The following is a 15,027-nucleotide window of genomic DNA, read 5'->3' on the forward strand; positions in this document are numbered from 1 at the left end:
AGAGCCCGCGTGCTGCAGCTAAACGTGCTGCAACGAAGATCCCATGTGCTGCAACTGAGACCCGGCGCAGCCTTACTAACTAAGTAAATATTAAAAAAAAAAAAAAAAGAGAGAGAGAACTAAGATTCATGGCATCTACTGCATTTCCCAGCCTGAATGGGGCCAAAAAGAGTGGCAGAAAGGGCCCCTCTCCCTAGGAGCTAGCCCTGGTGGTGGCTGTAGCAGCCCTGGCCCTCACTGAGGAGGATGCCATGTGCTCCTTGGTTCCCAAAGGTCTTTGCATAGGGTTCACTGATATTTGCTTATTTTGCAAGTTCTCCTGTGGGAGTGTTTCTCGCCATCCATGAGCTGTGAATTGCTGTGAACCCAGCTTAAAAATAAAGTTTTCATATCAGAGCAAGCTCCTGGTAGTCATGTGGGTGCAAAGAATGACAACAGAGGTGATATTGACAATATTTGGCAAGCTACAACTGACAACTGCCTGGGAGTCTGAGATTTGGCTGGTTCACTGGGTTCAATCTCTGTGCCCAGAGGCCTGGACATCTGATGTCACAAAGGAGGGCAAGTTCTGGGACCATGCTATCTCTGGGACCTTGGGAGAGTTCCTAAACATTCTTGAGCCTTAGTTTTCCTATCTGTGAAACAGGCAGACTCTTTCTGCCTGGGCAGTGTAAGACCTTTGGAGTTGATCCCTGGGTGAAACTTCTAGTTGCCCTGTGGCAGTGAAGCCGCCTCCATGTGGGAGATGAATTTTGTCCATCCCTGGGCACCTCATGCCCTCAGCTTCTTGAGGGCAAACACTGTACTGCCTGTAATGGTGGGTGGTTTCCTTGGCGTCTATGTTGGGGAGTGGGCACTGGGGAGGGGAGAGGTCATCTCTGGAGAGGGAGACCTGGGTGGCCCTGGGCAAGTTCCTGAATATCAGACATGTCAGATCCCTTATGTGTAAAATGAGGGTGATTGTGTAACTTATCCGTAAGATTGTCCTGGGGATTCAAAGAGATGCTGAATTGTATCATAGTACCTGGAACTCACTACTAAACATCTATTAAATGCTAGTATTTCTATTTCTGCTGTTAATGTCATTACCATTATCATCAAAACCGTGAATTGTTTTCTGTGTGTTCAGTATGTTGGCTTGTGGCTGTGTGCCACCTCTTGTCTTCATCCATATTGCTAAAGATGAGATCTGTAGTGTTTGAGATGTTAGTATTTATTGGTTAGTGCACCTTATTGGGTCATACATCAGAGACTGATAGAAATTGATTTCCTCAGCTTGCCCCCCCTTGGAAGGTAGCAGACACAGAGGTCTGTTTGAAATCTAGAATTTTGCAATTCCAGAGATTGGAGACATTTAAAACTGTCTGTACATTCCAGAAATTTTCCTTGGAAACTCAGTGTTTCTTCCTCTGTTCTTTGCTTTAGGTTGGCCAGCACGTTGACGGAGTTGCCTTTTGACATAGCTCCCACCATGGCCGGCTGGTAGGACCACCGTCCCATGCCCAGAAGCCAGGTGAGTGTGTAGTATCTAGTATCTGTGGAACGGAGGCACTGACGTACCCAATAGGCCTTATTCAGGTCCTTGGACATTTGAAACAGAGCACTGCTTTAAAAGCTGATGGCCACCTCCTAGAGGAGAAGAAGGAAGACAGGTACCTCTGGGATTGCACATTGGGCCATCTCCACAGGGCTGCCCAGGCCCTGCCTCCTCCAGGATGGCCGTTTGCTCTCCTGTTGCATCTCAGGGGTCGCTCGTTTGAAAAGGCCAGGCCCAAGTAGGATGAACTGTCCTCCGTGAACATCAGGGGCAGAGGATAATCCTGGCCAAGTGACCTTTGCCCTCTGGCCATTCCTGTGATTTCCCAATGCTGACAGAAACCATTAGAATTTATCCTTAACCACCAGTGCTTGGAGCTCATTGCCCTTACCGCACCCCGTGCCTATGGGGAAACTGAGCCATCCCCTACTGCTTAGGGCGCTCAGGTGGAGACTCTGTCCAGGGCTTTCGGGACCCAGCAAGACAGAGCCCAAAACCCAGGTGGGATTTTGTCTGTTACTGTCAGGCCAGTGATGTTTTGGGCCAGGGCTGCCTACCTGGAGAAGAATGTAGGACTGAGAGATGTCTTAGACGTCTTAGAACACGGAGATAGCTTAGGGTTGGTTAGCTGCTTCCTCTTATAGGCCAGCTGGCTGGTGACTTTCCAAGGGGTGTATGCCCTTCAAACAGTGTCACAGCTGCACAGGGTAAGAACTGGCTGCTGGGTTGAGCAAGGTATGTGACAAGGGTTGGGGGTCGGTTTGTGAGGTTTCAGCTCTTATCTGCATTTAGCGAGATGATAGTATGGGCATGGTCAGGTAATCCTGGTGTCAGGAAAACATTTCCAGAATGTTTACCCAGCAAAAACAAACTTTACTGGTATTAAAAAAAAAAAAAATTTTTTTAAATTGAGATAATTTGCATACCATATAATTCACCCATTTGTAGTATACAGTTTAGTGATGTTTTTGTATATTCAGGAGTTGTACAAATATCACGTCTATCTAGTTCCAGAACACTTTCATCACCTTCAAAAGAAACCCCACACCCATTAGCAGTCCCTCTCCAATCTCCCTTCCTCAGCCCGTGGCAACCACTAATCTACTTTCTATCTCTATGGATTTGCCTGTTCTGGACATTTCATATCAATGGAATCACATAATATCTATGACCTTGTGTGTTTAACTTCTCATACTCAGCAAGTTTTCAGGGTTCATCCACTCTGTAGCATGAGTCAGTGCTTCATCCATTTTTGTGGCTGAGTATATTCCATCGAATGGATAGACCGCATTTTGTTTATCCATTCATCTGGGATAGATTTGGGCTATTCCCACCTTTCGGTAATTATGAATAGTGCTGTGAACATTTATGTACACAAATTTGTGTGGACTTGTTTTCACTTCCTTTGGATATATACCTAGGAGTGGAATTGTTGGGTCATGAGTCTTTAATATTCTGAGGAACTGCCAGACTGTTGTTACTGTGGCTGCACCATTTTACATCCCCCCACCCAGCCCTGCCCCAGGCCCCCAGAGCTCTCTGGAGACAAAAAATGACTCAAAGTCTGTGCCGGTTTCCTAGGCTAGTTGAGGATCATCGGTGTTGACAGTGCTCGTTACCTGGTGCTGGTGGCAGCATGCAGTGAGCCAGCCACCTAGAAAGTGGGTTTGGCGCTTGGTTGTCAACAGGCTCTCTTTGGACGTTAGTGTTGGAAAATCGTGGTACTTTACGTCTTGACAAGGTCTTACCTGCAGCACAGAGGGGTGAGTGATCATCCCTTATCCTATAGCCCAGGGCATTGTCTGAAGGCAGCGGGCTGGCTTAGGGTTCTCTGAGGTCCTCGGCTGGGTGACCCCACCTCTGCCAGGCCCTTTGTTAACTAGGAAGTACATAGTCCGAGCAGTAAGTACTTGCTGAGTGAATGAATGAATGAATGAAAGAAAACTGCTCCTTTCCTATCACAGGGTCAACAAGGAAGACACAGCCAGAGCATTGCAAAGCAGTTAGTTTGGTGATTCCGGAGGGAATTTCTGGAAGCCCCCTCAGGTGTTCCCTCTGGCCCTGCCTCTCTGTACCCGGTGAGTGAAGGAGCTTGATGGGAAAGGATGGTCTGTGAATGGTTGTGGCAGATGGTGGTCGATGTCAAACAGGCAAAAACACCCTTGAGCAATTTTTTTTTTTGGCTGCGGTGTGGGATCTCAGTTCCCTGACCAGGGGTCGAACCTGGGCTCTTGGCAGTGAGAGCACAGAGTCCTAACCCCTGGACCACCAGGAAATTCCCTGAGCAGTTATTGTTAAGAGATGTATAAATATGTCAGCTTGTGTACTTTTTGTTGTGGGTGTAAGTCAGCTCAGCAGATTGATTGATTGTTCCACTTTCAGTTGAACCATGGCCTAAAGTCAGCTGAGGCCTCCCCATTCCTGCTGCCTAGGACTCCGGGCACAGAGGAAGAGCAAGGCAGGAGGAGGGCTGGGTCCTGGGGAGTCTTGAGGCGCATACACAGCCCCCACACGATGCCCCCACAGTGTATGTGGCTGTCAGTGTGAATACTGAGGGTCAGGCTGCCTGCTTGGGCTAATGGAATTGGTGTCCACCCTTGAATTTTGCTTGTTGGGTCCTGTTCGTTCAGCAGCTACATATACTGCTCGCATGCTGAGAGACTGGCCTTGTGCTTGGTGTTAAGGATCAAAAATGGGTGTGACTTACAGAAAAACAAACAGGAAAAGCAAATGCAGATGACCCTTAACCAAGGCATAAAAGATACTCAGTCTTTTCTGATACTAAGAATAATGCTCTTTGGAGCTTCCCTAAGATATTTCTGACCCTTTGTCTTGAAAGGTGGACACCATTCTCTTGGTGGGAATCACGCAGCACCATATGTTGCTTTTGGAGGTTCACAACTCCTCGGAGGGGGATTTGCTTACCCTTTGCTCCAGCAAGCCCACTTCTAGAAATGTATGCCAAAGATAGACTGTCAAAAATAAGGATTGTGGCAAGACTGTTCATTACAACATTCTGAAGTATAAAACTGGAAATAACATAGATGTTTGTCATTTGGGCCTGGGACTGATGGGGCTGGATCGCCAGTGGGGTGGAGCCGAGCCCCTGAGCAGAGGAAGAAGGGGTGTCTTCTTGTCATGGTGATGGGATTTCTAGGGTGAAATGAGTAGAAAAAATTATAAGGTGAAGGATAAAGAGATGTACTGCACTCACTTTTATCCCTCATAAGGAACGGTGGGGGTGGGATATAGACATGTGTATTTGTTTATATTTTATTTTATTATTATTTTTAAATTTATTTATTTTTGGCTGTGTTGGGTCTTCGTTACTGCGCGCAGGCTTTCTCTGGTTGTGGCGAGCTGTGGCTTTCTCTAGTTGTGGCAAGTGGGGGCTACTCTTCGTTGAGGTGTGCGGGCTTCTCATTGCAGTGGCTCCTCTTATTGCGGAGCACCGGCTCTAGGCACACAGGCTTCAGTAGTTGTAGCATGCGGGATCAGTAGTTGTGGCATGAGGGCTCAGTAGTTGTGGCATGCGGGCTTAGTTGCTCCGTGGCACATGGATTCTTCCCGGACCAGGGCCTCAAACCCTTGTACCCTGCATTGGCAGGCAGATTCTTAAGCACTGCGCCACCAGGGAAGCCCTATATTTTATTTTTATTTTTCCTTTTTTTGGGGGGGCCATGCCATGTGGCATGTGGGATCTTAGTTCCTCAACCAGGGATCGAACCCAGGCCCTTGGCAGTGAGATTGCAGAGTCCTAACCACTGGACCACCAGGGAATTCCCTAAAACATAGTAGTTTGATTGTAAGATATGAGATATGCCATAAAGGCAAAAATTAGAAAAAAATCTTTAACTGTTTTTAGGAATCATATTTTTGGTTTCAGGTCAACAATGCCCATGGTCTTACTGTTATATATTGTAGGAGAAAACAAGTAATTGATGTCTTTAAGAACCAAAATTGGGAATTCCTTGGTGGTCCACTGGTTAGGACTCCACGCTTCCACTGCTGGGGGCCTGGGTTTGATCCTTGGTTGGGGAACTATGCCCCCCCCCAAAAAAAAGAACCAAAGTTTTTAGGATGAAAGACATATGCAAATAAAAGATCAAAATACTTAAGTGAAAATGTTTTAATTCTAAATCTGCATTGGGAATGTCCCAGTTGTATAAGATGGTACCAGGGTTGTGTCAGAAGGAATCCCCCCCTCCACCCCACCAAGGGTGGGGCAGGTAAATGTGAATGAGAATTAGTCCCTGAGTTGGAGCATCAAATGTATTAAAAAATCCAGGGTTCCTATTGGTGCTCATAGGAAAGGAAGAAACTCACTGGTGCCCTTTGGAAGGTGTTAGGGAATCAACTCATTTTGAAAATTGGTAGATAGAAGGAAAGAAGCAAGCATTTATCCTGCCTCTACTCTATGGACTGTATTTGCAAGGAACAAAAAAGGGGGTAAGAGCTAGTTTCCTTTGAAGATAGATCAGTGCTGCCAGAATTTTCCGGAATCCTCTACTCGCACTGTCCAGTGTGGTACCTGGAATATCGTGATTGAGGAAGTCAAGTTTTTTTTTTATTTTTTTTTATTTTTTTATTTTTTGGAAGTCAAGTTTTAATTTTATTTGATTTAAATCTTTTTAAATAGCCACATGTGGCTAATGGACCATGTAGCTATTAACATTCTGGCTAATTAATATGAAACGATGGGATTATAAGTTCATACATTTGCAGGCATCTGATGAAATGGTGGGTCTAGACAGTGGACCTCAGTGGCTTCCAGCCGCCAAGGAAGGGTGCACATGCTTCCAGAGGGATGTGTGCTTGGTTGGACCTCAAAATCTAGTTTTGGGACATTGGGGTTGTGTTACATTATACCACAGGGATGCCAACTGGCAAAACCCAATTGTGGGAAACAGGACAAATGGCCTGATTTCTTCAACATATGATTGAAAAGAAAGTGGCAGGGGAACCTGTAGGTTTCAGCCAAGCGTGACTTCAACAAAGATTGAGGAATGATTGTTTAATTGTTGATGGTGTGATCATGGGATTGTGGTTTTGTGTCCTTGTAGTGATAAACGCTGAACTGTTCATAAATGCATGTTGTATGGCATTTGCTTCTTAGAGGCGAAGTGGGCGTGAGGCGTGTGAAAGACCAAGGTGGTCGTCTGACAACCATGGAAGCTGGGTGGTGGGCATGAGCAGTTAATTGTGCTGTTCTCGCTGCTTCTTTGGGTATGTTTGCAATTTTCCGTAATGAAAAGTTTGGAAGATGGTGTTTGACCCAGGCATTCCCTCAGGGAGCTTTATGATTCATGTCACCCAGGGCAGGGGAAACACTCGTTTACAGAAGTGAGGATGGTGGCCGCTTGTGGTTAAAATTCAAGCAGAAAACCTTCAGCAGAGATTCTGGAATTGCTGTGAGGGGCTGTGGCCAGTAGCCTGTCAAGTGGGACAACCTCTTGTTAACAGCATTCTCATTTTCTGTAATAACAACCCTTTACAGTACCTTCATGGAGCCCTTGAAGAACCTTAGTGATAAAGTGGGCGCTGTTCTCGTTTCACAGGTGAGGAAGCTGAGGTGTGCAGAGATGAACCAGGCATTCTGGTTTTGACCTAATGTAGTGTGATGCTGATGGCACCTTCTGTTCTGGGAGCACTCCGCCCACCTCCCCCAGTACCCAGAGTGCATTTTATCGCCACAGTGCATCAACACGCTGATGCTGTAATGTCCCATATGTTGTTTTCTGACATAAATTAATATATTATTCATTAGAAATCAATCTCACCTCTCTATTGGTATGGTCTGTACATAGCAGCCATAGCCAATTAAGACTGGATAAAGTAGGTAGGTAGCTGGTCTTCAGTATGACTTTGTCTTATAAAAAGCACTGCTTTGCAGATTTGATCCTTATGTGTGATCTAGGGATTATTGCAACTCCCAGTGTGCGAGGGACCTCAGCCCCATGTCTCAGCCTGCTCTGTCCACTGCCTACCCCACACATCTGTGTGTGTCCCCCCAGTGGCCTACTGGGGCTATGCTGCTACGGGTGGGAGGCCTTTTGTTGAAACCCCAAGGGTGTCCCTGGGGCCCAGTTAGCTCCTGCTCCCTGGTAGAAACTAAGCAGGTGTTTGGGTGAATATGTGAGTGAAATGTCTGCGAGACTGAGGCGTCTGGCACAATCCCAGTGTGAAGCCTGTGACGGACCTGACTTGAATCCAGATCTGCGGTGCTGGCCTGTGTGACCCCTGCCATCAGAGGTCTTGCCCTCTCTCCAAGTTGGCTCCCTGTTGGTAAATTGTCCCATTTGTGTCCCACGTGGTCACACTCCCATCTATACCGTGGGCTTGCTGTGGCCCCCTTGGTTGCTGTGAGAAGCTGACAGTTGTTGCTCGTGGAAGGACTGCATCCCAGTGGACAGTGGCTCTTCGATTGTTTGGGATCTTGTTACACAAAGGAGTCTTTCCTTGAGGACCCTATTCGGTGCTCTTGGGGGTCATAGTAAACCTGCTTTTGCGTTTTAGTAGTTTAGCAGCCGTAGAGGGGTTGTGGCTCTTGAGGTTAAGATTATTTTGTTTTTTGTTTTCCTGCTTAAAAAATAATAAAGTAAAATTCACACATTTAAAGTGTACATTGGCATTTACTACGGTCACAACGTTGTGCAGCCATCACCTCTAGTTCTAGAACATTTTCATCATCCCAAAGTGAAATTTGTATGTATTAGCCTGTACTCCTGCAGTCCCCTACCTCTGTGCCACCCAGTCCCTAGCAACCATTAATCTATCGATACTTTCTGTCTCTATAGATTCGCCTGGCTCTGGGCATCTCAGATAGATGGAATCATATACTGTATGGCCTTCTGTGTCTGGCCTGTCTCACTTAGCATGTTTTCATAGTTCATCTGCATTGTGACATGAATCAGAAATTTATTCCTTTTTAAAAATTTATTTATTTATTTATTTATTTTTGGCTGTGTTGGGTCTTCGTTGCTGCGCGCGGGCTTCCTCTAGTTGCGGCGAGTGGGGGCTACTCTTCGTTGTGGTGCGTGGACTTCTCATTGCGGTGGCTTCTCTTATTGCGGAGCACGGGCTCTAGGCTCATGGGCTTCAGTAGTTGTGTCATGCAGGCTCAGTAGTTGTGGCTCGCGGGCTGTAGAGCACAGGCTCAGTAGTTAACGGTGCACGGGCTTAGTTGCTCCGTGGCATGTGGGATCTTCCGGGACCAGGGCTCGAACCCGTGTCCCCTGTATTGGCAGGCAGATTCTTAACCATGGTGCCACCAGGGAAGCCCGATTCCTTTTTATGGCTGAAGAATATTTCATTGTATGGATATATGACATTTTGTTTATCCATTCACCCATTGATGAACATTTGGGTTGTTCTTACTTGTTGGCTGTTGTGAATAGTGCTGCTTTTTAACATTTATGTACAAGTTTTTGTTTGAATAAATGCACATCTCTTGGGTATATATCTAGAAGTAGAATTGTTGGGTCATATGGTAATTCTGTATTTAACTTTTTGAGGAACTGCCAGACTGTTTCTCACATTACTGCACCATTTTACCATTTTACATTCCCACCAGCAATATGTGGTGGTTCCAATGTCTCCACATCTTCAACAACGCTTATTTTCCTTTTTTTTAATAGTCATCCTGGTGGGTGAGAGGTAGTATCTCATTGTGGTTTTGATTTGCATTTCCCTAATGACTAATGATGCTGAACATCTTTTCATGTGCTTATTGGCCATTTGTCTGTCTTTGGAGAAATGTCTTTTCAAGTCTTTTGCCTGTTTTGTTGAATTGGGTTTGTTGCTAAGTTTTAAGAGTTCTTTATATATTCTGACACCAGACCCTTATTAGAGGTATGATTTCTAATGTTTTTCCCGCTCTGTTGATCTTTTCACTCTCTTGCACAAAAGAATTTAGTTTTGATGAAGTCTAATTTATCTTTTTTCTTTTGTTGATATTGAGCTTTTGGTGTCATATCTAAGAATCTCTTGCCAAATCGAAGGTCATGATTTACCCTTACATACTCTTCTTCTAAGAGTTTTGTAGGTTTAGCTTTTAGTATTTAGGTCTTTGACCCATTTTGAGTTGATTGTCATTATATGGTATGAAGTAAGGGTTTTGTTTGGTTTTGATCATTACGTTTTCTATTGACATGAAGACTTTTTGGCTTATGTAACAAGGAAGGGGAGTGCCATAGCTGGAAGTTCTGAAAGTACTTTTTCTCATCTGTTTAACAAATATGTATTGAACACCTGTTCTGTCCTGGGCCCTGGGATGGTAGCACTGAACAAAGAGATATATATTCTCTGTTCTTGTGGGGGATGGGGTGGGGGGGACAAACACGTAAACGGAGAGATGAGTAAATAGAATGTCAAGTGGTGATGAAGTGGGAAAGGGATAGAGACCCACCGAAGTGCATGGAGGGGAGATACATGTAACTTTGCTGTTTTGGCTGAAGAAGAGAGTGGTATACAGAGACTTGGGGGAGGACCTTCCAGGTAGGGGGAGCAGGAAGTACAAAAGCTCTGAGATGGGAGTAAACTTGGTTTTCAGAGGAGCAGCTGGGATGTCAGAATGGCTGCAGCTGAGAGAATAGGGTCGAGGGGTAGCGGGGACGTGTGGGGGACAGCAGTAGACAGGTCAGAGAGGCCGGCAGGGCCTTGGCTGGGGTGAGGCCTTGCTTTTACCTTGAGTAGCATGTTTTACAAAATGACCACTAATGTGATATGCTCTAGGTCAGCTTGGCTATTTCCTGGAGGTTGTTGTAAGTGTCTATACCCAGAACAACCCCCTGCCCACGGGGAAGATTTCCACTTACAGGGTGGAGGAGAGAAGTAGGATTTCTGTTCCAGCTCTCACAGCTGTGCAGGAAGTGCTGCAAGAACTGTGCATCAGTAGAAACTGTTTCTTAGGCCCATGGGCTTCTTTGAGACCAGAAACTTATTTAGTCCTAGACGTAGGTTACCCTGCTGGCTCTGAGCCTTTTGGGGCGGCCTCTGGCCCTGCCTGCTGCAGGATGTGTGCAGGGAGGAGCTGACAAAGGAGCCCAGGCAGTGCTTCCAGGCAGTGGCGTCACCACATTGCTGGGTGTCCTGTTGAAAATGATGAAAGATGCACATTTGGTTCTCCCACTTTCCACTCACATTTCCTCCCAAGACTGGAGAAGGCTTTTCTGGCCCTTCCTGGAATTTTCTGTGTAAAACCTCCTGCCATTTCCAGCTCGATGAAGCTGGTGGTCAGGGCTGCATTCTTGGCCAGGCCCTGAGGGAGTCAGCCCTGGAAGGGTTAAGGCCTCCCATTTTTGATGTGACGCCCGATTGGCACATTGCAGGTGGCATGGAAATGGCAGGCGTAACCCTTTGTGGGCCGAGGAGGCTCAGCCTAGGAGGCAGCTGGGAGGGACAGAGTCCTTTCCCGTGGGAGGGAAACTCAGCCAGACATCCCTCACAGTGACGTCCTATACCAGAGGACTCCTGGTCACCATTTCCCTGTGGACATTTCATATTTTTCAGATTCCCCTCACAGGTGGCACCTTTATTTCTGTGTCACGTTCTCTGGCACCATTTGTTTCTCTCTCTCCAGGGCTGCAGGGGTTGGGCTTCAGGCACAGGCCCCCGCTGTCAGAGGCTCAGACACCCATGTGGGGTCACTTCCAGGTGGGCAGTGTTGGGTGCTTACTGAGCACTTCTGAGAGTGTAAACACAAAATCCAAGTCCTCACGTGGGGGTGAGCCTGGGGGTGCTATCAACAGTTTTAAAAACACTCGCTACCCATCTCTCTCCTCCCCTCTTAGAACGTGATCAGTTTAGGTGTACTTTGTCCTACTGTGTGCTTTGACTAGGAGGTGTAGACAGGCTTTCATCTCATGTCGCTGGGAAGGGGCACTCAGAGGCCAAGGCATGAGGCTGAGGGGTAGACAGAGCTCAGTGGAATCTGCGTGGCCTGTCTGGTTAGTGGTGTTCCCTGTTTTCAGAAGTTTTTAGGAGATTGTCTATGTCTGGGGGAAGATAAAAACATACTCCCTACTTACACCATCTTCCCCAACAGGATCTGTGCTTTCTTTAGCCGCCCCTCCCTGATGACTCCAGGAAGGGAGGATGGTTGTTGAGGTCAGGGGACTTGGCTGCTCCAGGCCAGGCCCTGCATGTCCCCAGGTGAGTTTGAGTGGCCGGGCATGCTACCAGAGGGCTGGCTGTTACTGTGGCATGAGCCTCATTGAAGGCAGTGACCACTGATTTTTCTGGAGATGACTTGTCCCAAAACCTGCTCTGTTCCCACAAGCGGTACTGGGGTGAGGTGCTTCCAAGCGCCTTTCTCCACAGTGCACGTCTACATGGGATTTTCCTTTAGGAATCTGAAGACCATTCAGACTTTATTTTTTAAATGTTGGGTGGTTACTACTTGAGTACATTAAAGTTTCTGCTTTCTAGGTTAATTTTATTAAATATATCCCAAAAAAGCATTATTTCAGAGGCTGTATTTACATGTCCTCCACCTTAAAAAAAAATCAGATTGTAAATGTGTGTTTATTTGTAAATGTAAAAGCCTGAGGTTCTGTGTGTGTGGTTTTTTTATTTTATTTTTTTTACTCTTTTCAGTCTTAACAATCTATATACCTACATATCTGGGTGGTTCTTGAACCAAGGACTGAGGTGACTTTCATAGGATGGCTGGTTTGGTCTGACTTTATCTTGCATGACTCCTGTGGGTGGTGATGGCCTTTTAGATGGGTCATTAGCATTTCAGATGGAGTGTGATGTTTGGGCACACCGGGCATGATAGAAGTGCCCTGTTAGGAGGAGGTCGAGATGCTCCTGAACTTAACCTTCCCCTTTGACTTCTGTGTCTGAGCTGAGCGCTGCGTTTGCAAATGGTGTCTCTTCCCTGAAGGGTTAGGTAGGTAGAGCGCACCTCCGGGGGCTGAGGGCAGAGAGCTCCCTGCGGAGAGCGCCAGTGCTCAGATTGATTTGTTTGATGGAGTGACTGGAAGCACTTCATTTAAGTTGTGTGCATGCATGTGTCTTTTTGCAGCATACTCTGTGCCATTTCATAGGTCTCAGCACTCCCCTCCTCTGTCCTTCAGGACCTAATTAAAGGTTCCAGCTCTCCTCACTCTCACAGGCTGAAGGCGGGCTGGTCAGGGCCCCTACCCCACCCCCAGTCCCTACACTCCTGCAGGGCGCCCTGAGTCAGAGAAGTCTCTGGGAGGCCCGATCATCACTGTTTAGCCTCTTAAACTGAATATAAGTGGCCTCACTGTAATGGAGGAATGTTTTTTCCTTTTTTTTTTTTTTGCAGTACGCGGGCCTCTCACTGTTGTTGTGGCCTCTCCCGTTGCAGAGCATAGGCTCCGGACGCGCAGGCTCAGCGGCCACGGCTCACGGGCCCAGCCGCTCCGCGGCATGTGGGATCTTCCCGGACCGGGGCACGAACCCGTGTCCCCTGCATCGGCAGGCGGACTCTCAACCACTGCGCCACCAGGGAAGCCCTGTTTTTTCCTTTTAAGCAACCTCATTCCATTTAAAAAAGTGGTTAAAAGTTTTGATCTCCTTTTATTTGGTTTCATCTACTTACTTTGGAGATGGGTTTTCATGCGCCTGTGTATTTCTGCCACTTCACCTTTTGTGCTACCATTTCTTTCTCCTTCTTCCATCTCTATCTACAACTCCAGATTCTACTCTTGGGGCCTAGCTCAAATGAAGCTAGATCCTTAGCCTCCTCCTCTGGTCGGGCAGGGTGGATTTCTTTTCCAGTGTTGATTTGTAACAAAATGGTGATTGACACACATATCTCATAGCCCTTACTGGGTCTTTGCTCCCGTGAAGGCGGGGATCCGCCCAAGCTGCTCTTCCTGCCCTCCACAAAGGTGGTACCTGCAGGTCACTGGCCCCTTGGAGGTCACTGTCTGGTACAGAATCAGTATTTGGAGTCTGTTGGCGTCCACGTCCTGGGCCAGATGGGCTGTGAACTAGGAGAAGGGTGTCCCTGGTCGTTAGTAACCGACCAGGCTCCTCTGTGCTGCAGAAGTTCCCTTCTGGGTTCAGGCATCACTCAGATAAACAACAGTAGACAAAAGTCAGTTCTTCACCTTCTCTGGAAACTTAAATTACTGTGTACACAAAGTAGTAGAAATGAGCATGGTTGCAGTGCTAGTGATTTTAAAATGATCAGTTGTTCCACCCAGGTGCGAAATTATTTGTCTTAGAGGAATTGTGGGTTGATGTGGCGGAGGTGTGCACAAGGCCCTGCAGGTCTCTCTGCAAGGCCCTCTGGGCTCCTTCACTTGCTTTAGAAGTTGGTGATCCTGGACCCTGTGTCTAATCTTATTTCCATACTTAATAGTTTTGCTTCTTCTTGAGATGGTTGGACACTAATCACCTATAAGAACTGCTGTTCTTTTGCTCATAAATGAATAGAGAAGACCCTTTGTAAGGTAATTGAGAAGGTTTGGAGGTGGGAGGAGGGGATGAAAACTGTGCACACGTATGTGTGTGGTGTTCATGTGTACGTGGGCGCATGTGTTTGCGTTTGCACGAGTGTGGGTACACACACGTGTGTATTTGTGTTTGTGGCGCAAGGTTGCTTGGTGTTCAACTAGCCTGGTGTGCTGCATTTTGGGGAGCAGGGAGGTGTCTGCCGATACCCTGGTTTCCTGCGTCTGTCCTCTGCCAGTAGGGTGTCCATCAAGTGGGGTCAGATGCTCCCAAGTCTGGAGCACCCTGTGTTCCCCGTCCCTTTACTCCCTTCTCATTGCCTCAGCCTACCCAGAGCCTAGGCACCACTGGCCACCTTTGGAGGCTAGCAGTGAGAGTGCCCACCTTATGAGAAGCCTTTGAAAGAGCAAGTGAGCCCCTTCAGCAGGACAAAAGAATTTGTTGGTCAAGTCTTTTTGTTACGTGGCTGTTTATCTGGCGAGCCAGCGTCGGCTTCTCTTAACGCTAGGAAGAAGGCTCAGAAAACTTGCAACAAGTCCCCAGGTCCAGGGAGCTCCTGTGTGGGATGGACACGACGCCACAAGGCTGGAGGTGAGGTGATGTGCCTACCAGTCAGGCCTAGCGTTCACATAAAGGTCAGGAGAACTGAAGGACCAAGGTGCTGACCAGGTGGAGGCTGAGCCTAACTGCTGTTCCCGAGGCTATCCTGGTGTTCCCAGGCTGGGGCTGAGCTGTGGAGCTACAGTTGCAGGCAGAATGCACTGAGGTTCATTAAGGATGCAAAGTACATGGCTGTGATGGCACTGGAGTGGGACAGTTGGGTGCAGTATGGTGTGAACCTGTGTCCTCCCAGATCCCAACCCCTCCAACCAGGTAGAGTGCGCTTCTTAGGGTTTCTCTAGCACAGATGACCCCTCTGTCCCCAGCCCTCAAGGGCAAAGGTGATTTCTGGTTACCCGGAGAAGCCTGGCCCTATGGCTCTTCCCAGGACCCCCCTGTCTCCAGCGACTCAGCCCTAGTGTGCTTGATTCACACTTTCCTTCCTGGCTTAACCCCAG

General features: G+C 47.3%; 1 protein-coding gene across 3 annotated transcripts in view; it reads left to right on the top strand.

Annotated features, from left to right (window-relative positions):
- Positions 1 to 15,027, top strand: part of GATAD2A (GATA zinc finger domain containing 2A) — a 100,668-nt gene that overhangs the window by 35,496 nt on the left and 50,145 nt on the right. For 2 of the 3 annotated variants that reach the window (XM_024767278.1, XM_024767280.1), the window contains exon 2: positions 1,426 to 1,513. In XM_024767278.1, the coding sequence (XP_024623046.1) occupies positions 1,499 to 1,513 (15 nt within the window). In that variant the 5' untranslated portion in view covers positions 1,426 to 1,498. Of the gene's footprint in view, positions 1 to 1,425; positions 1,514 to 3,501; positions 3,616 to 15,027 lie in introns of those variants that run through there. The other variant, XM_024767279.1, reaches the window with a different exon arrangement.

The sequence above is a fragment of the Neophocaena asiaeorientalis genome, unplaced genomic scaffold, assembly GCF_003031525.2.
Source record: "Neophocaena asiaeorientalis asiaeorientalis breed wild unplaced genomic scaffold, Neophocaena_asiaeorientalis_V1.1 scaffold87, whole genome shotgun sequence".
NCBI lineage: Eukaryota > Metazoa > Chordata > Mammalia > Artiodactyla > Phocoenidae > Neophocaena > Neophocaena asiaeorientalis.